A 20,647-nucleotide genomic window follows, 5' to 3' on the forward strand; every position below is an offset into this window, starting at 1 on the left:
ACAAACACCATTAAATTTAAGATTTGTACTAGAGTCAGAACCATAGGGTCTGAAGTCTGCATCACCAGACTGGTGAGGGCCCCCCAAGCAGATTACTTCCTAGCAGTGTTTTCCAAAAGACTGTAGATGTTTGGGAAGGCTTTCTGCATTGATAAATTGGGTTTCATTTTTGGAAGGGGAGATTCTCAACATGCCCCGCCTCTAGACAAAGAACTCCATACAGCTGATGTGTTCTGAGAGAGAATTAGTCTTCAGCAGTGCTGAGCCCACATCGGTTATCCAAGTGGTCAGCCCTGAAATTATACATATGAGCAAGCATGAAAAGGACTCACCAGGGTGTGAGTGTGTGGGTGTGTATGTGTGTGTGGGGAGGTGTAAAGGAGTCATTTTTATGAGTGTTTTTATTACTTGTATGTGTACCACATTCATGCCTGGTGTTCCTTGAAGGTCAGAAGAGGGATTGGATCCCGTGGAACTGGAGTTACATATGATTGTGAACTGTTGTGTGGGTGCTGGAAACCAAACCCGGGTCCTCTGCTAGAGCAGTCAGTGCTCTTAACCAATGAGCCATCTCTCCAGCCCCCATTCTTTGGGTTTTTGTTTTGGTTTTGGTTTTTGGAGCCTGATGCATGCTATTGATAAGGGCTCTCACTGAGGTGCAGCTGTGGTTCAGGTTTGAGCCTCAGAGTGCTGGGATTCTATTGTATTGAGATATGTACTGATAGTTCATTTTCAATAGAAAATTGTATGATTAGTGTTTGTTTTGTTTTTTGTGTTTTTGTTTTGCGAGACAAGATCTCTCTGTGTAGTCCTTGCTGTTCTGGAACTCGCTCTGTAGTCTTCCCTCTGCCTCCTAAGTGCTGGGATTAAAGGCGTGCACCACAACTGGTTAGTGTTTCCTAATGTCGGAATAAGTTGGTCAGTACATAAAGAAACCTGAATTTTCTTAAATCTGAAATAAATACAGTGTTTAGTGCTGCCCTTTGGGTGACCTTTCCCCGTTATTCTTTGCATTGTTCTTTTCTTTTTGGCAGTCTCAGGGCCGTTATGAGATCATGCTGAGTCTGCAGAGTATACTGACTGGCCTGGGTGCTGCTGCTGCACCGTGCCACCGGGATGTTTACAAAGCTGCTCGGTCCTGCTTAACAGACAGATCCATGGCTGTCCGTTGTGCTGCTGCCAAGGTAAAACCATCTGACTGCCACTTCTAAGCCGTGTACAAAGAGAGTGAGCTCCGCTATGGAAGCATTAGGGTGGCCACATGATGTTAGAGCTGTAGCCTTGGAAATTAGCTTGTGGGGTCTGGTGCTGATGTGAGGAACCACAGGCCAGAGGGTTCCCAGCTGCACCGTGTGCATCACCTGGATAGGAAGGTCTGGCTTCCACACTTACGGGTGCATTCTGCTTGTGTGTGCCCCCTCTCTGCAGGGCTGAACTGGATGTGTGTGTTAGTTATTGTTGCTCCAAATTGTTTTCATTTTTAAAAAGTTATCTTTGACGTAGTCTGGGCAGTAAGTACAGTGAAATCACTTACTGCTTGGATTATTACCACGTTGTCAGGTTTAGCAGGTTGACGCTGGGGGTTTGTTTGGTGTTTTTGTTTTCTTTTTTTTTTTAATGTGCTCTGAGAATTAGTAGGGGGTTGTTCTCTCATCTGAACCTAACATCTATATTTTGTTTTTTTTTTCTTCTTTTTCCTCACTAATCTGTGTGTACATTTGCATAGTGTCTTCTTGAACTCCAGAATGAGGCTGTCTTTATGTGGAGCACGGACCTAGACAGTGTGGCCACACTATGTTTTAAGTCCTTCGAAGGTTCCAATTACGATGTGAGGATTTCTGTTTCAAAGCTACTGGGCACAGTGTTGGCTAAGGCTGTGATTGCTAAGCATCCAGGAGCAGGTAAAGTTATTTAATTATTCTCAGAGTGTCTTCTTCACCTCTCCTCTGTTGATAAATACATGTAGAATTACAGCTACCTATTTTTAATATCTGAAAAGCAGACTATAAATCAGTTGCAGTTCATGAACATTGCTATAGGTCTTTAGATGCCATTCTCAAACAACTCAGTAAAAAACAGAGAGGAAAAAAACCCAAACAATTTTTGTGTGTGCTTTACTCAGTTATTGTCTTTTTAAAAAAATGAATTTTGCCTGGGTGTGATGACCTTTAACCCCAGCACTCGTAGGTGTGGGCAGGCGGTTCTCTAAGTTCAAGGTCAGCCTAGTCTGCAAATCAAGTTCCAGAACAGCCAGGACTACACAGAAAAACTGTATCTCAAAAACAAAACAAAACAAACAAACAAAGAATTTTGATGTAATTTTATTTAATAAGACATAAGGCCTAAAGCTTAAAAGTTATTTTAAGGCTATATTTTGTTATATCTGGCTTGTTAATGTCTAGATTGGTAAAGGGCATAGCTGATGTGGATAATTTCAAACAGATGTGTAGACTGTACTCTGTTTGGACAGTTTTCTTTTGTTAGTGTTGGTCCCTCTTTATATTCTCTGAGCTGTAAGCAAGGAGAGGATGTTTTTGAGAACGAAGATTCTATATACTATATACAGTATGTGCAAAGCGCTGATGAATAACTGAATACTTTATCCTGTATCCTCAAAGATAAAAACGCTCACAGAAATGAAACCGTAACTTCTCTAGACCTTGACTCAGATAACTCAGACCAGAAGGCATAGCCTGAGTGGTTTTAAGATGTGTGAAACCCTAAGGCCCATCCAGTTTAATCTAAATGCTTACTTTATCAGGCACTCTATGTAATTTGTATGTACATTATTTGAAAAACATTAATAAAGAAGTACTTCATTGTTATCTAGAGGGAAAGTCCACTGTTTCTCTAAAACATTGCTCCTCAGCTAGGGGTAAGAGAAGACGGAAGTGGCATCATGTTAGAATCATGGGGGAAACAATAGCAAACCTTTGGGTACAATCATCTCATTCTCCAAGTGAGACCCACAACCCTAACAGTCATAACAGGAAATTTCTTTTCACCGTGGTTTTTGTACTCTTGTGATTCACTCACACATTCTTATTTGGGGGGATCAGGCGGGCTATCCTGGGAAGAAGACACACACCCCAAACCAGAAAGAAAAGAATTGCATTTAAGAGATATAAAAACGGCACTGGGTCTTGTTTTGTCTGCATGTACTAGCTTTCTGGGATCCTAGTCTGTTTGGAAGCTCACCTTCCTAGACCTGTAGGGAGAGGGGAGGAACTTGCACTTCCCACAGGGCAGGAAACACTGACTGCTCTTAGGACTGGAGAGGAAGGAGGGGAAGGAGTTGGGGGGGGAGGAGAGGGAGTGGGGGAAATGGGAGGGTATGGGGAGGAGGGGAGGAAGTGGAAATTTTTATAAACAAATAAATAAATTTAAAAAAAGAGAGAGATATAAAAAGGAAGAAATTGAGGTTAGAACATATGTTTATTCAAACTCTCATAGCAATGTTAATTCCACACCTCCCTAGATTGTCCTTAGCAGTACTACACAGATGGAGTAAAAAGCACAGTGTAGAACTGCATAATAAAAGTGCAAAGAACTTAACCTCTGCCCTCCTATAGAATGAAATTCGACTAAGGAAAGGAAGAATCAGTTGTACCCACAGTGAAACTTTGGCCTATTCTTTTATTGGAGATTCATTTTGCATCTTTAAATTCTACTTTGTTGTGTATGATCTGCAAGTCTTAGTTGTGTTGTGTTTTTCACTTTGTTTTATTGAGAGTATCCCAGGGTAGCCTTGAACTTGTTACATAGTCGAGGATCATCTTGAACATCTGATTCTCCTCCATTATCTCCGAGTGCGGGGATCACAGGCATGTGTCAGCTTACAAGCTTTATGCAGTTCTGGGGATCAAACCCAGGGCTGTGTGCCCTTGAGGAAACTGTTCCAACTGAGTGCCGTCCACAGCCTGACTCACTTCCTACACGAGGTTCTTGTCATCTATCCATGCTTTGTGACACATTCCATAATTCCTTTGTAAAAAGACTCAGTATTATTCTGTTGTGTGTATACACTACATTTGATTTATCAGTGCACTAGTTGGTGGCCATTAAGATTGTTGCACATGTGTCTTAGCTGTTGAGAATAGTATTGCAGTAGATATAATTGCAGTAGATTAGTAGATATACTAATCTCTTTATTGGCCAGGCTTCTCTGAAGGAATGGACGTGATAGAATAAACATATCTATAAAAGGGATTTATTAAAGTGGCTTAGAGATTGTGGTCCAGATAGTTCAACAATGGCTGTCTCCTGACAGAAATGCCAAGGATCTGGTAGTTGTCCAGTCCACAAGACTGACTGCCTCAGCTGTCCTAATCTGGTGCCGGAGTCCCAGAGAGGTCCTAGAGAGCTGCCAGATTTCAGTCCACACTGGAGTCCTGAAGGCTTTAACACCAGGAAAGGAAATGGCTCAGCCACAGAACAGATGAACTTGCCCATAAGAATGAAGACAAACAGACAGAAATCAAAATCTTCCTTCTTCAGTGTCTTTTTATGTGGATGTCCACCAAAGAGGTGGCCCAGATTTATTTGAGGTCTTCCACCTCAAATATCCAAACAAGGAAAGTTCTCAGAATGTAAACATTTTCTGTCGTCAGCTGCTTCCAAATAAACACACTAAGGTTTATATTAATTACAAATGTTCAAACAATAGCTCAGGCTTGCTACTAGCTAACTCTTACATTTAAATTAACTCATATTTTCTTTTCCTTTTTTACCCTTGTATTTCTTGTCTATGCTCTGCCATCTAGCCTGGTACCCTTTCTCACTATGGCATCCCCATCTTGCTGCTCTCTGCATCTGCTGGTGACTCTAGGCGTCGTCCTTCTTTCCCGCATTCTTTGTCTGATGCTCTTGAGTAACCTGATTCTGTTGAGCTATTGACCTGTTAGCTTCTTTATTAAACCAGTCACAGCGACATATATTCATACAGTGTAAAGGAATATTCCACATCACAAGTGGTCCAGTTGCTTGAGTTTTAGTTAATTCTAGTTGTGGGCAAGTTGACAACCAAGATTAGCCATCATACTTTGGAATTCCAGTTTCAGTTCTCTCAAGTAAATAGTTACAAATGGGATGGCTATATCACACAGTGCTTCTAGTTTTAGTTTCTTATTTGGAATTTGTGGGTTTACCCCACCATGCCCAGTTTATAAAGCACCAGCGATAAAGTCCAAGGTTTGTCTGTGCTAGGTAAGCACTACATCCACAGAGCCTTCCTGGGTACTTAGTCCAAAATTCATGAGTCACCTTTGACTCCTCTGGTACTTAGCATCTGTTCAGCTGAACTATAAATTCATCCAGAGTTGAGACTCTGAAGCATGCTTAGTTCTGGGGCAGAGCCCCAGATTCAGGATGAGCCTTGAGCATCTGTAAAACCAGGAAGCATTTGTGTTATAGAGAGATGCGTCCAGCTCAAACCCAGTATCAAAATGGCTAGTGATAGAAACCCTTATAACTGTTGAATAAGAGATCTATGAGGCCATGCTGAGTCTAGGGCACCAGTAGACGGGAAGAGCTGCTTTCATGGGTAGCATGGCGGCTGGCCACTGCAGGGGGGGGGAGGGGTAAGACCTTTCTGCAGTTGTAGTGAAAATCTACACAGGTCTTCCTGGTGGATCCTGGATAGAAGCTATATAGCACTTTCAAATAATCTCAAGGCGAATACATTGAGAAGGCTAACCTTACCCAACTCTTCAAAGCTAAGCTACTTAGAGAAACTATTAGGTGGTTCTCCACCAGAACGCTGATGAAATACCGGACCCGTTGGAATCAGCCATTCTATAAAACAACTGGCCAAAAATCTATTCTTCAAAATGAAAAAGGAATGAAATGTGAGGAGCCTAGGTACAAAGTGTTTGGGAGTTGACTATACCCTTCTTGCAGCTTTTCTCTTTTTTTATTTTTGTAATTCGAGAAATGTAATCTTCTGAGACCCACCCTTCCCTTCCCTGACTCACCTTTGTCCCTTAGCTTGAATTTACAGATCACTTCTAGTGGCTCCATCTCGTGGCTCTGTCCCCTCTATAGTCTAGTGTCACCAGAGCAGCAGAAGGGTTGATAGCATCCTTCTTCTCCTGGCCTCTCCCCTTTGCTGTGCTGATCTACAAGGTCGATGTGCTCTCTCTTTGCCGCGCTCTCTCCCGTCTTCTCCTCTGGCCTGTCTGTTAGCTAACCTTCATGGCTCCATCCACCCTGCTTTGCTCGGACTCAGTGGGTACTCAGTATTGCTCTTTGAAACCTTTTTGCCTAGAAGAAAAGGCCTACAGACTGTTTCCCAGGTGTGCACATGCCTGATTGCCCTGCCCTTCTGCTCAGTTCACACACCCTGAGTCTATCTAGCATCACGCTCGCCGTCACCCAGTGTTCCCCACCTTACCTTCCGTCTCCGTGGCCAGGCACTGTTAATGGACTGTAATGTGTTGCTCGTATTTATTGTTCACCTTCCTGGGGTTTACACGCCCAGGGGAGGAGGTTTGTGCTGTTCATTGTGTTTCTTCAGATTCCTGCATAGATTCTCATTGGCCTCGGCTAGTTTTCTCTTCCTCAGACTCTGGAGTAGATGTTAATGAAAGTTAATTTCTCTGCTACTGTATGGTTTGAGTTTTGGGGTCTGAGCTTTTTACCACTAGTGCTCAGGTGGTAAGAGTAAAGATGGTAAAAATGAGGGTTTTTTTTTTTAAGGTCTTCTTTTTAAGGTGTTTATAATTAGAAATTCAGAAATATAGACAAAAGACATTCTTGAATTCCTGCCCTAACTGGCCTTTTCATTGTTAAAATCTAAGAACCAATTTTAGTAGTTGTTATGATCCTACTATTTCATTTAAGGGACTGATAAAATAATAAAAGTCATATTTGCCAGTTGAGAAATTTTAACAAGAAAGCATGATGGTTACCTTGTGTAAATTTTGTGAAAAGTTATAGAATATTTGGAAAAATTCATGTTTTGATTTTAGTATTTCTGTTTTTTAAAGATTTTTGTTAATTAATATATTTTTGGGGTTTTGTTTGTCTGTTTTTTCAAGACAGGGTTTCTCTGTGTAACAGCCCTGGCTGTCCTGGAACTAGCTCTCTGTAGACCAAGCTACCCTCAAACTCACAGAGATCCACCTGCCTCTGCCTCCCGAGTGCTGGGACTAAAGGCCTGCGCCACCACTGCCTGACTACTTTATTTTAATTGTGTGTTGTGTGTGTACAGGAGTTTGTGCCGATGAGTGTAGTTCCAGAGGCTTTGGAGTTGAAGTTACAGCCCCTACAGTGGCTGCTGGAACCAGTCTTGGGTTCTCTTAGAGCAGCCGTGCCATCTCTCCAGTCCCTTCTTCAGCTCTGCAGTGCGCTATCGCGTCGCGTCTTCATCTGTGATGATGCGTGCGCGTTTGGTTGGAGTTCCTCTTGTGCTGAGATCACTTGCTTGCCTTTTCATGTCTTTGAGGAAAGGAAGCCGTGGAGCAGGATCACGGAGTGGCGTAGCATGAAGATGTCCGTCAAAGGGCTTCGGGCTCTTTCCCCGGGGCTGAGGATTGAACCTACAGCTCTGTGTGTGTTCTAGGCAAGCATTGTACCGCACAGTACATCCCAGACCTTCCAGGGCTCATTCTGATAGACTGTTAAATCGTCATGTGCCTTTTTCTGTTTATTAATATATGGAATCTCCTGTGGACTTTGCATTACATTTGGATTTTTACTTTTTCTGTCAATATGCTTGCTTTGGCAACTAGAGGCCGTGTATGCCTGGCTGGAGGTGTAGCTCAGCAGCTGAGCATGCACTTAATGTGCACAGGTCCCTGGATGACTCTCCAGCCCCCAAAATAAAAGGATTGCACATTAAAGTTGAGTCTGTAAACTATGAATTGCTCTTTTGTTCTTTGTTGTAGCAGCCTCGAGGCAAAGTGCTCGCAGAGTCTCTCTGGAGGAAGTTCTGGAATTGCTGGGAACAGGGTTTCTGCGTGGGAGTTCAGGATTCCTCCGAGCCAGTGGAGATATGCTGAAAGGAAGCAGTTCGGTCAGCAGGGACGTGCGCGTGGGAGTCACTCAGGTCGGTGACCTACGGGTAACTCCCACTGGCCTGCACTGACAGTTTTAGTATCTGAGTCCATGGTGCGAGGTTGCTAATTATGTTCACCTTCACAGAGAGATACGGTGAAGCAAAAGTAGTTTTTGAAAACAAGGTTACAAGTTAAGAGACTCTTGTAACCCAAATATGATTTGTCATAAAAAGTTTTACTTATTTCCTTTAAATTATAATCAGTTTTTCCTCCTGGCACTGTCATGTATCTTAAGGCTTAACATCTCTTCCTCTGTGTTTATGTATGCTCATGCAGTACAGTTCAAATAGTAGTACTTATCATTTAATGTATCAAGATAACATGATTTTAACCCCTACAAAAGATTATGGTGTGCAGTCTATATTTTTGCTCTGTAATTTTCCATCCTAAGCACAAGTTTGGTTTTTTTTTAATATTTATTTATTTATTATCTATACAATATTCTGTCTGTGTGTATGCTTGCAGGCCAGAAGAGGGCACCAGACCCCATTACAGATGGTTGTGAGCCACCATGTGGTTGCTGGGAATTGAACTCAGGACCTTTGGAAGAGCAGGCAATGCTCTTAACCTCTGAGCCATCTCTCCAGCCCCCTAAGCACAAGTTTTAAAGCTAAATCCTTAGAAAGGTTTCTCATAATAAAACAATGCAAAAGGCACTGCATCCTCCTCCCAAGTCTTTTTCCTAAGTGTCATGATTCGGGAAGTTCATGCTGGACTGGAGGTGAAGCTCAGCTAGCAGGGGCACTTCCCTGCTGTGTACAGAGTCCTTGGCTGAATCCCTAAAATTTACTATGTCCAGCCAAAAATGAAGTCATTGCATGCTGAACATTTTAAATGAACAATTTAAAATAAACTAAATATCCACATGCTTCCTGATGGATTGTGCTGGATGGCCAGCTCCTGAAGGTGTGAGCTCTCCAGTGTGACTGTACTGTTTCCTTGTCATGTACTTCTTGAGAAGACTGCTGTCTTTGTACCTGGAGTCAGTAACTGTTGGCATTCTGGAGAGAAAGAGCAGCAAGATCTCACTGCAAACTCTCCCTCGCTTCTAGAACAATCCTTAGGAGTTACAGTGTTGGGGGTTAGCTCATACAATGTGCTCCTGTGTTTGAATTCAGCTTGCTTGTTCAGAAGGTTAAATAACTTCCAGCCTTTGTTCCCAGAAGCTAGGGACACATTTTACAAAGTATCTGGCAGTTTCTCTCTACTGAACATTAAACAGAGCCTGACAAAGTAGAGTAGAGGCACCACGTAGGTGGAGTCCGCATTGAGAGACTGGCGCGTCAGTCTTGCCATAGACAACTGCTCATGCTACACTAACGTCTCCCAAGTGACTAAGTCAGAAAGGAATATGATGTGTAGGGGAAATTCTGCACATTTTTGTGAACAAAAAAAAAAATGTTAATTTGAAATTGCTTTCTTTTTAGGCTTACGTGGTATTTGTTTCAACATTAGGAGGAGCTTGGCTAGAGAAGAATTTTGAAGTCTTTCTTTCTCATATCCTAAGCCTTGTGTCCCAGTTGAATTCTAAAGCCACCCAAACTCAGACTGATGCTGTCTGCTGTCGCCGTTGCGTTTCATTTATCCTTCGAGCGACTGTAGGAGGCCTTCTTGGAGAAAAGGCTCAAATTGCTGCTGCGAAGGATATCTGCCAGGCCATCTGGAAGCTAAAGAAAGTTGTGGGTATGGATCTACTAAGAGAGTCTGGCTCACCAGTATCAGACGCACCACCCTTTGAAAAAGCAGGGCTGCCATATTACTATAACAAAAATATTTTTAAAAACAGTTTATAGAAAAATATATAGCTCAATGAAAACAATAAAAAAGAATGAAAAAACCAGTTTATTATTTATTCGTGTGTATGTATAGCCGTATTCATGTGTGCTGTGTACACACATGCATGTTGAGTGCCCAAGGAGGCCAGAAGAGGGCATCAGATCCCCTGAATCTTGAGTGGTTGTGAGCCACCCAGCATGGGTGCTGGGAACCAAGTCCTCTGGAAGAGCAGCAAATGCTTTTAACAACTGAACTAACCACTTCTCCAGTCCCTTTACAAAAACTTTAAAATCTGGTCGTGACAGTTCCTCAGGATTCATGTTATGGTTCCTATAAAGTTCAAATTGCTGTTTTTAAACAGGCCATTTCAGGTTTTATATTGTCCACTCTGATCACCCTGATTTTCTTACACTTGGTCTTGGCTTAAAGGTGGAGAAGTATTAATCCTGAGTTTTCTTTTCCATTGTCCATAGCTGACAGGGTAACAAGGGATCTGATCATGTTGCTTGAATTGAATCTTAGTTTAGGGGCTGGAGAGTTGGCTCGGTGGTTTAGAGTCCTTGTTGTTCATACAGAGGACCTGGGTTCAATTCCCAGCACCCACATGGTGACTCATAACTGTTTGTAACTCCAGTCCCAAGGGATCTGACACCTTCATCTGACTTCAGGCACCAAAGCACATGCATGTTGCACACATATACATGCAGTCAAAGTGCTCATATGTGTAAGATAGTAAAATCAATGATCTAAAAAATTTTTTTCAAGATTTATCTTATTCCAAGGTCCGTTAATTTCCTATGTGATTGTGAATTTAAACACTCCACTTACCCTGGGTTTCCTACTGATCAAGTGGGTGTCCTGAATCACTTTGGCCCTTATGCCTTTTTGCTCTTATCGCTGACTTCCTATAACATTGTGTTTATAAATGTGATGCATAAGTGATTCCTGTGTTTCCATCAGATGCTGTGTTGAGTGATGGTAATTTGGAAACCCGGCTCAGTTCCACGGATGTAGCAGCCAGCCAACATGCGCTGGTTTGTGCATTACAAGAACTTGGAAATCTCATACACGGTCTTGGCACTACAGCCGCACCTTTGCTGCAGGAGTCCAGTACAGGTAACTGTTGCTTGTGACTATCTCAATACTGTATTCCACTTGTACTTGAGGAAGAAATCTCCTTCATATGAGTAAGCTAGAGCAAACATAAAGCAGCCATAGCTGGTAGCTTAGAACCACGAGTTAACTCAGCTCAAGGGATCTGATGCCCTCTTCCTGCCTCCAAGGGCACCTGCACATACACTCACACATAACACACACACAAAGTAAAACTTAAAAATGATAAATAAATGTTGTCCTCTTTTTTAATGGTTGTTGACTGAGTTTTCTGTTCTGCCCAGTTCCCACAGTCATTAGGTCCCAAAGAAAATCACACAGAGGTCTACATAAGTTATAAACTGATTGGTCCATTAGCTCAGGCTTCTTATTAACTCTTATAACTTATATTACCATTATTCTAGTATATGTTAGCCACATGGCTCGGTACCTTTTTCAGCAGGGCAGGTCACATCTTCCTTCTTCTGTGTCTGGACAGCACTGGGGAGGAATGGGCTTCCCAGAATACTCCTGCTCTTATTGACCCGCCCTCTACTTCCTGTCTGGTTGTCCCACCTATACTTCCTGCCTGGCTACTTGGCAATCAGTATTTATTTAAAACATAATTGACATATAGACCATTGTCCCATACCAAATGGTTTCTTGTAGTGAGGGGCTGTGGGCAGGCCTGCTTTTCGCCTCACCCGGCTCCCACACGGCTAGCTTAGTCCCAGAAAATAACAACACACAAATTGTATTCATTAAAACACTGCCTGGCCCATTATCTCTAGAGAGTTAGTTACTGGCTAACTCTCACATCTTGATTAACCCATTTCTAATAATCTGTGTAGCACCACGAGGTGGTGGCTTACCGGGAAAGATTCAGCATGTCTGACCTGGTGGCTGGCTCCATGACGTCTGGCTCATAGCCCTCTTCCCAGCATTCTGTTCTGTTTACTCTGCCTACCTAATTTTCTGTCCTATCAAGGGGCCAAGGCAGTCTCTTTATTGACCAATGAAAATAACACAATAGACAGATAACCCTCCTCCATCAGTTTCTGCCTTTTAATCTACAGCTATCCTAGTCTGCAACTGCAACTCACCTGCTCCCAGCAGTGGCTAGGCCACAAGAGCCTCAGCCTGGGAAATTCTGTTCCCTCAGGCACCAACCCTTTCAAAACTAAGAGAATTTATCTAAATCTCTGTCTCGCTAAAGAACTCAGATTCAAAGGTTGAGGTAGAATCCTGCTTCCCAGAGAGGCTGAATAGCAGTTCATCTCACATCTATCTCCCAAGGAGTCCTGTGCTTTTTCTTGCCCCTCCTTATAACCCCTTCTGGCTCCTCCTACGACTTCCTGTCAGCTAGTCACTGACTGAGCCTCTGGACTGCAGGTGAATTTTATTTAACCAAACACATCTTTGCATCATTAAACAAATGTTCCAGAGTATAAATAAAAGTAACACACCTTAAAATAATATTCTACAACAAACTAATGGATGGGTGGATATCTGAGGAGCTTTCTGTTGCTTTTTTTTTTTTTTAATTTGGTGGTTCGTTTGCCTTTTTCCCCTTTTGTAACTAAAGGTTGTTCTTTGGAGAGGTGTGATGAGATGCACACCTTTAATCTCAGCACTCAGAAGACAAAGGCCTCCATGGTGAGATCCTGTCTTTACAAAAAGATGAAAAAGTTATTTTCTAATTCTCCTCATTCCTCTTTCTGAAGACATTTACTGTAATGGAAAAACTTAGAAGAAAGCCTAGCCCTCTCTCCGCTGCAGTGGAAACCATACTATCTGTAGGGTTCCTCTCATCGGTGCCTCAAGGATCTTTATATAATAAGTAGTCTTCTGATAATAATTTTTCATATTTTAGAATAATTTGTCAACATTGTCATATCTTCAATAACAGGAAGTCCGCTGCTTTAAATAATGCAACTCAGTGGTTTCGAGAGTTCACAGTATATGATTACCACCCCTGCTTAACTACAGGATGTTTTTATCATCCCAAAAGAGAATCTGGCCCTGGCCATGCCCGCCGGCCCATCCCAGCCCCTGGTGACTCTACTTCCCAGTGCTGCCATTCCCTGCTTAGGGCCTCTCGTGTCACTGAATCCTGTAAGATGTGGTCTGTAGTGACTGGTGTCTTTTCTGTAATCCTTCCTGTGTCATGTTCCTGCTGAGTACCTTTGTGTTTGCATCATGTTTGTGTCTGTAAGCTCTTTAAATTTCTGTAGCAGTCGGCAGGAAACGTCCATATCTCAAAGGTCTGCTTGAATCATAGTAAAGAGAAACTTGTTCCTGTTCACTGTACTCTGTCATTTTGTAATGGGTTAGCGGGTTAGACCACCAAGGTCCTGGTGAAACCTCGATTTTAGAAGTTGCTCTTAGATAAGAGCCATGTGGTAAATAAGAAGCATTTTACCATGTCTGTAATGTGCTGGAGAGAGTTTTTAGAGGAGTAAGTAAGCTGGGAAGATGACTTAGAGGTGAAGAGAGTGGAACCCTGAGTTCCAGCCCAACACCCATGCAGGAAGCTCACAACTGCCTGCAACTCCAGCTCAGGGGATCTGGTGCCTCTGTCCTCTGCAGGCACCTGCACTCACATGAGCACACACATAATTAGAAACAGTAAAACAATCTCTTTTTAAAGGGGGGTTTGGACAAGGTCTGACTTCTTAAAGGTGATTTTGTTATGTACTGGTAATTTTTATGTTACTAGTACAGTACTGAATTACAAATGATCTAAAGGTAAATTATGAAAAACAGCAAGAAATAAAAGTTTTATTTGTGTATTGACTTGGCATAAGCCTATTTTAATGAGCTAATACGACAAGTGACCTCTCCATTAAAAAACAAAAACAGGTCAGTGGTGCTATGGCCTTTGATTCCAGCACTCTGGGCAGAAGCAGGTGGATCTCTTGAATTCAAGGCCAACCTGGTCTGCAGAGTTCCAGGACAGCCGTGGGTATTACACAGAAAAACCCTGTCTCAAAAAAACAAACAAAAAACAAAAGCAATTTAATTACATCTCACTTTTTTCATTGTAATTTGGTTTTTCATATAAGTAGTATATTTTATATATAGGTGGCTGTCTATTCTTTTGACTGTCTGGCTTAAATGAGTTCTGTCTGTGTACATAAGTTGTTTTGCTCTGTCCCTCCAGGCCTTCTGGATGGCGTCATTTCAATGACTCTGCACCCCAGCATTTCTGTTCGGCTGGCAGCAGCTTGGTGCTTGCACTGCATTGCTGTGGCGTTGCCTTCCCAGCTGACACCTCTCTTAGATCGTTGCCTAGACCGGATCACCTCACTTAAGTCTTCACCAGAAGCAGTGACTGGCTTTAGTTTTGCTGTGGCGGCTTTGCTAGGTGCAGTGGCACACTGTCCTTTGGGAATTCCTCATGAAAAGGGCAAGGTAATGATTTCATTCTCTATGTAGAGATACGTTCAGATTTTCCTGAAAATGGGTGGCTGTTGGTATGTCCCCAGTTAAAGTCATGTGCAACAGCTGTCTTAAACAACTGCCTGGTTACTCCTCATGTTGAACACTAGCAACAGTCTCTCTGGAAAATAATGGTTGTCCTCACTTTTCTCAAGGAATACTTCCTGACCTACAATGCAGGACTCACAGATGAGTATTTGTGTGGTGTGCGCAGGTCCTGGCTTTGACCCCACTGGGGTGGGGGAGGGGTTATGTCCCGTGCTTTGATTAGAAAGATCTCTGTGTAGTAACAGACTCTGCAGTATATCCAGCCTCGCCATGTATGTCTGTTTAAAATCCCACTGAATACTCTGCCTTCTCAATAGTGTATACATCTCCTGCTCTTTAAAAATACCATTACAAGCCTGACTGTGCTTACCTGTAAGGCCATAAGGATCAGGAGTTGGGGAGTAGCCTGGACTATTTAGTGGAACCCTGTCTCAAAAAAAAAAAAAAATGTAAAAGACAAATAGATTTATGAAAGAAAACCTAAGTGCCATTCAATAAACTTAGTTATTGTCAATATTGGTGTCGTCTGAATTAGTTTACATATAGTTGTATAAAGTAGATAAATAATTAATATTTTTAGGAGCTAAGATTTTCCATATAAAAAAAAGATGATTGCTATAATTACAGAATCAAGAATGTTAAATAGCCGAGCGATGGTGGCACATGCCTTTAATCCCAGCACTCGGGAGACAGAGATGGGTGGATCTCTGTGAGTTCGAGACCAGCCTGGTCTGCAAGAGCTAGTTCCAGGACAAACTTCAAAGCTACAGAAAAACCCTGTCTCGGAGGTGGGGAGAGAAAGAAGAAAGCTAAATAAAAGTTTATAAGTTAAATTGAAATTATCGCTGTGAACTCATAATTTTATTTCTTCTAAATAAATACTTACAGCCTCATTCTTTCTACTAAGCACCTAAAGCAGTAATTAACCAGTAATAGGGAATAGCTTAGTGATAAAACTGAGACTTGAAATGTCTTTTTCACTTCCCTCCAAAAGTAGTCAGGGTTCAGTGTGGTGGTGGCACACGCCTTTAATCTCAACACTCAGGAGGCAGAGGTAGGCAGATCTTTGAGTTCGAGGCCAGCCTAGTCTACAGAGTTAGTTCCAAGACAGCCAGGACTACACAGAGAGATCCTACCTCAAAAAAACAAACAAGCAAACAACAACAACAAAAGGAATCAGTTCTATTAAAAAATTCCAAACATCTCGTTAGTATTATCAGTGTCATTATAACAAACTAGGTAACTACTTGGAGAAGTACCTTTTCAAAATTTTCCTTTATCTTATATCTTATTTGTATGAGTGTTCCCCTGTCTGTGTATGTGTGTGCACCTCATTCATGCCTGGTGCCCACGGAGGTCAGAGGATAGTATTGGATCCCATGAAATTGGAGTTATGGATGATTGTAAACCACCATGTGAGTGCTGGGAACTGAACATGGGTATTCTGCAAGAGCAGTAGGTATTCTTACCTGCTGAGCCATCTCTCCAGCTCCTCCTCTTTTTAGTTATAATAGAGCTAACATGTTATCATCATTGTGTGTATTAATGAAGTTCGTCCTCAAATCTCATTAATTTTGACCTCATACATGTGAAATTTCTTCACATGCCCTCTTGTCCTGATTTGACTAAGTTGGACGTTTTGGCCTTTCTTTTTCTGAGTGTCATCTGTGAACTGTGGAAGCCGTGCTCAGCCTATAGGAACTGCCCTCTAGGAGCTGTGTATGCAGCTCCTGTGCTGCTGTCTGTCCAGATTGGTAGCAGAATCTTTCTCAGGCTCGGGACCCTTTAAACACACAGGATGCTCACCTTGGAATCCCTGATTATTCCCTGTTGTTTACACCATCTGGTTTAGAGACTTTTAATGTAATATTTTGTGGAATTCTGCTGCACTGCTCTTGGGAGGGCCATTATGAGCCTTTAAAGTCTCAGGTTTGTGTATAGAATTTTATAAAGGGAAGCTTCTATAATGAAGCTTTTCTGGTAATTACTGATTAAAGAGGTTAATTGCTTTAAGCGAAGTAAATGAGAAATCTAGACAGCAGTGTTTTGAATAGCCTACAGCATTGTCACGCATGCTTACAAAGAATTGTGCCTCTCTGTGTACAGTTTAGTCTTCTAGTATTTAACCTTGAAAACAATTGTTTGCAATTTCCTGTGTGCTCTCCTCCTATCATGGAGCCTGCACAGTTGGCCACTGTTGTACTTTATTATACATAAGAGTCCGTTTTCCCAGAGATTGTACTTAGTTTCTTTCACTTGCCTACTAATTTGTAAGCTGATTTTTATTACTTTGTTCTATACACAAACAGGTTATCATGGCATTAGCAGAGGATTTGCTGTGTTCTGCTGCTCAGAACAGTCGCCTGTCGCTACAACGCACACAAGCAGGGTGGTTGCTGATTGCTGCTCTCATGACGTTAGGTAACAGTGCCTTGAAGAATGTCCATAATAAGGAAATGATTTTGTTTTCTGGCTCTAAGGGTTGCTTTTAGTGTATATCAGGATTTAAATAACCAAACAAACATTTATCTTGCACTGGCTTTAAGAAGATGGCCAGGCTGGGCAGTGATGGTTCTCCCCTTGATCCCACACTCAGGAGGTAGAGGCAGGCAGATCTCTGAGAGTTCAACAGCAGCCAGGGCTTCATAGTTCCAGGCCAGCCAGAATTTCCTAGTGAGACCCTCTCTGAAAGAACACCTCCAAAAGATGCCTGACACAAACCAGAAGTAGCCTAGAAGCTCAACAACAGCCTGGGTAGCATAGGATGATCTCGTCTCAGACAAACAAGAAACCGGGTGAGCACTCACTACTTTACTCCCTAAAGTATTTGCAGATATCTTCCAGTTTCTCTGCTAGACCACCTTATCGGCCATAAATAGGAGAAATACATTTGTTTCATTTTTCAGAATCATACATGTCTATCTTTATAAGTTTCTGTAGTTAGAAGAATAGGCAAGAAAACTTCTCATAGCTTGGCAGTCTTCCTGCTCTGTGGCTGTTTTTTCATTCCTAACACCCACTGAGGTTCTATTCGGTATTAAAGGGTTGGAACTTTCTTAAGTTCCATTTATTAAACATCACTAACTGTTATATGGGTGTGGCTACTTACATCCAGTAACTATGAGACTTTAAATGTTACTACTCTGTCACAGTTAAGTTTCTAACATGAATTAGTGGAAGGATATGAAATAATTTGTAAGTTTAGGTAAATAAGTCATTGTGGATATGAAGTAATTTGATATAAAAAGAGCTTAAATTAAATAAGTAGTCTTCAGTAGAGAACAACTTCAATATTTTTAAGATTATTAAAGAAACTTATTAGACTAAAGAATCTGTTGAATCAGGTTTACCTGGCTTCCTCTGTAATGTGGACTTGTTTTGTTTTGTTCTATTTTGGTTTATTTGCCCCCTGATTTTCTGCCGTCTGTGAGCTGAGTAATTGCAGGAGTGTGTGGTATGGCTCTGGAAGTGTAAGGTGTTTACAGAGAATGTTGCTCCCTAGAATAAGTCTTCATTTTGCAATGTTTATTTGGTGTTTGGTGTTGTACTTGCCATGGTGATGGTGCTGATGGGTTAAAGGGGAAAATAAGTTTTTGTAAGATTTACTATTTGTTTTTTGTGTGCAGATATGTCTGTGTACTATATGAATGCCTGGTTCATACAGAGGCCAGAAGACGGTGTTAAATATCCTAGAACTGGAGTTGCAGATAGCTGTGAGCTGCCTTGTGGGTGCTGGGAATTAAACCCAGGTCCTGTGGGACAGCAGCCAATGCATTTAACTGCCTAGCCCACTTTCTGAATAAGTTATTTATTACTGTATTTTATGTGCATGTTTTGTCTCCATGTGTGTCTGTGTACCATGTGCATGCCTGCTTCCTGTGGAGGCCAGAAGAGGGTGTTAGAGCACCTGGAACTGGAGTTAGAAATTGTTGTGAACCACAATGTGGGTGCTGGGAATTGAACCCAGATCCTCTGGAAGAGCAGCTGGTGCTCTTAACCCCTGAACCATCTGTCCACACCCCCATACTCCATTAAGTTATTCAAAGTGTGGTGTGTGGATGTGGGGCTGGGGGAGGGGATGTGTGTTCGGTTGCAAAGACCTCAGGGAGCCTCAGGTATTTTCCTCCATTTTCACACCTTTTCACTTGAGGCTGGGTCTCTTTGAACCTGGATCTTGTGGGGCTTTTTATTGTTGTTAAGCTGACAGCCAGCAAAACCTGGTGATCCTCCTTTTCCATGAACTCAGTGTTGTAGTTCTAACCCTGGGGACATCTTCATCTTACATGGTCCTGAGACCCAACTTCCAGCCCTCATATGTGTGCAACAAGAACTCTTAACCCCTGAGTTTTCTGCCCCAGTAAATACACTGTCTTGAGAAAGCATTGCCCATGCAGTGTCATTGCCTGGAGGAAGGTTATACAGGGTTCTTTTCCTTAAAGCAAAAGAGAGGAGGAAGCCTGGCATGGTTGCAGAGTGGGCTGAGCTGAGATAGGAGGATTGCATATTTGAGGTTGGCATGGGCTAGTGAACAAGAGTTTATGTCAGAAAGAGGAGAGAGATTGATTTGTACATATTTATTGTATATCCATAACCACTACATAAAAATTTTAATTTCTTATGAATATTTAATTATTGTGTTTCCTTGGGCTCTATTTTTTGCGTTTGTCTCCCCACCCTTGAGTGTGTTAGATTTGTTGGGATGTGTGTGTCTTGGGATATATGTATATATGTTTATGTATATGCACACTTAGAGGAAGTGAGCATGAGTGTAAACACTAGAGACTGACATCTTACCTCTGTCAGCCACTAAAGTGTCTTTAGAAGCAGTGTATGTCACTGAATCTGGAGCTCACTGTTTGGCTGGACTGGCTGCCAGCTCCATAAACACACACTCACACACTCACACACACACACACACACACACACACTCACACACACAGAGAGAGAGAGAGAGAGAGAGAGAGAGAGAGAGAGAGAGAGAGACTGGGTAATACATCTTGCCCAGCTTTTTACATGGATGCTGGGTATCCTAAAGAGATCCTTATGCTTGTTCTGCAATTGTTAATAATTGAGCCATCTCCCTGGCCCCTACTCATTTCCTTTGTTATCAGTTTTTAGAATATTCTAAAATCCTAAGGCTAGGAACTCACCTCATGGTAGAGAACTTGCCTAGCATTCATAAAGTGCTAGGTTCAGTACCGAGTACTGCAAAAAATAAATTCATGGAATATTATATGTTCCTATGTTTCCAGTCAGTGCAGTCACTATTCCTTCTGACCCTTATCTTTGGCCAGCTGAAGGACCTGCAGTTTGTTCATATGTCCTTTTTTTCTTTTCTTTTTTACGAGACAAGGTTTCTTTATATAACAGCTCTGGTTGTCCTAGAACTCTCTCTGAGAACCAGGCTGCCTCGAACTCACAGAGATCTGTCTGCCTCTGCCTCCAAAGTGCTGAGATGAAAGGAAGTGTATCACCACTGCCCAGCTGTATGTCTTTTTTGAGACAGGATTTCTCTGTGTAGCTGTGGCTGTCCTGAATCTCACTCTGTAGACTCAGCCTCAAACTCAAAGATCCACCTGTCTCTATGAATCTTCAGACTGAATGAGTCAGAGATCCTGTCTCCACCCACCTTATATTCCTATTTCCATCTCCCTAGTGCTGAGATCAAAGACTTGATCCTCCCAAGTACTGGATCAAAGGCATGAGATCCCAAGTGCTGGATTCAAAGGTGTATGCCACCACTGCCTGACCTCTGTGACTAACTAGTGGCTAGTTCTGCCCTCTGATCTTTATGCAAGCTTTATTGGAGCACAGACTGTCACCACAGTAGCAGGCACCTTTACCTGATGAGCTATCTCGCCAGTCTGTTGTTGCTTTCAAATTTTGACCTCAGAGCAAATTGCTGTCAACATTTAACACTGGAAAGCTTGGCAGTGTGGTCCATGCCTGCAGTCTTAGCACTGGGAGGCTAAGGCAGGAGGATCATGAGTTCCAAGCCAGCCTGAGTTCCCAAATGCACCTCCCAAAATAAACAGGCTAGAGAGATGGCTCAGAAGCTAGGAGCGCTTGTTCTTACAGAGGACCTGAGTTTGGTTTCCAGCTCCCACAGTCGGGTAGCTCACTACTGCCTATAACTCCAACTTCAGGGATCTGCAACCTCTTCTGGCTTCCATGGGACACTGCACTTATATGCATACCCAAATACAGACACACAAATATACTTATAATTAAAA

General features: G+C 42.2%; 1 protein-coding gene across 9 annotated transcripts in view; it reads left to right on the forward strand.

Moving 5' to 3' along the window:
• The window catches only part of Heatr5a (HEAT repeat containing 5A), a 106,809-nt gene that overhangs the window by 18,292 nt on the left and 67,870 nt on the right, over nt 1–20,647 (forward strand). For 7 of the 9 annotated variants that reach the window (XM_085697662.2, XM_087911803.1, XM_085697666.2 and 4 more), the window contains 7 exons: nt 1,035–1,184; nt 1,727–1,901; nt 7,887–8,047; nt 9,485–9,740; nt 10,794–10,949; nt 14,089–14,339; nt 16,724–16,835. In XM_085697662.2, the coding sequence (XP_085553788.1) occupies nt 1,035–1,184; nt 1,727–1,901; nt 7,887–8,047; nt 9,485–9,740; nt 10,794–10,949; nt 14,089–14,339; nt 16,724–16,835 (1,261 nt within the window). The remainder of the gene's footprint in view (nt 1–1,034; nt 1,185–1,726; nt 1,902–7,886; nt 8,048–9,484; nt 9,741–10,793; nt 10,950–14,088; nt 14,340–16,723; nt 16,836–20,647) is intronic. The other 2 variants (XM_085697658.2, XM_048415388.3) reach the window with 1 other exon arrangement.

The sequence above is a fragment of the Myodes glareolus genome, chromosome 11 (genome assembly GCF_982192425.1).
Source record: "Myodes glareolus chromosome 11, mMyoGla1.1, whole genome shotgun sequence".
In the NCBI taxonomy this organism is placed as follows: domain Eukaryota; kingdom Metazoa; phylum Chordata; class Mammalia; order Rodentia; family Cricetidae; genus Myodes; species Myodes glareolus.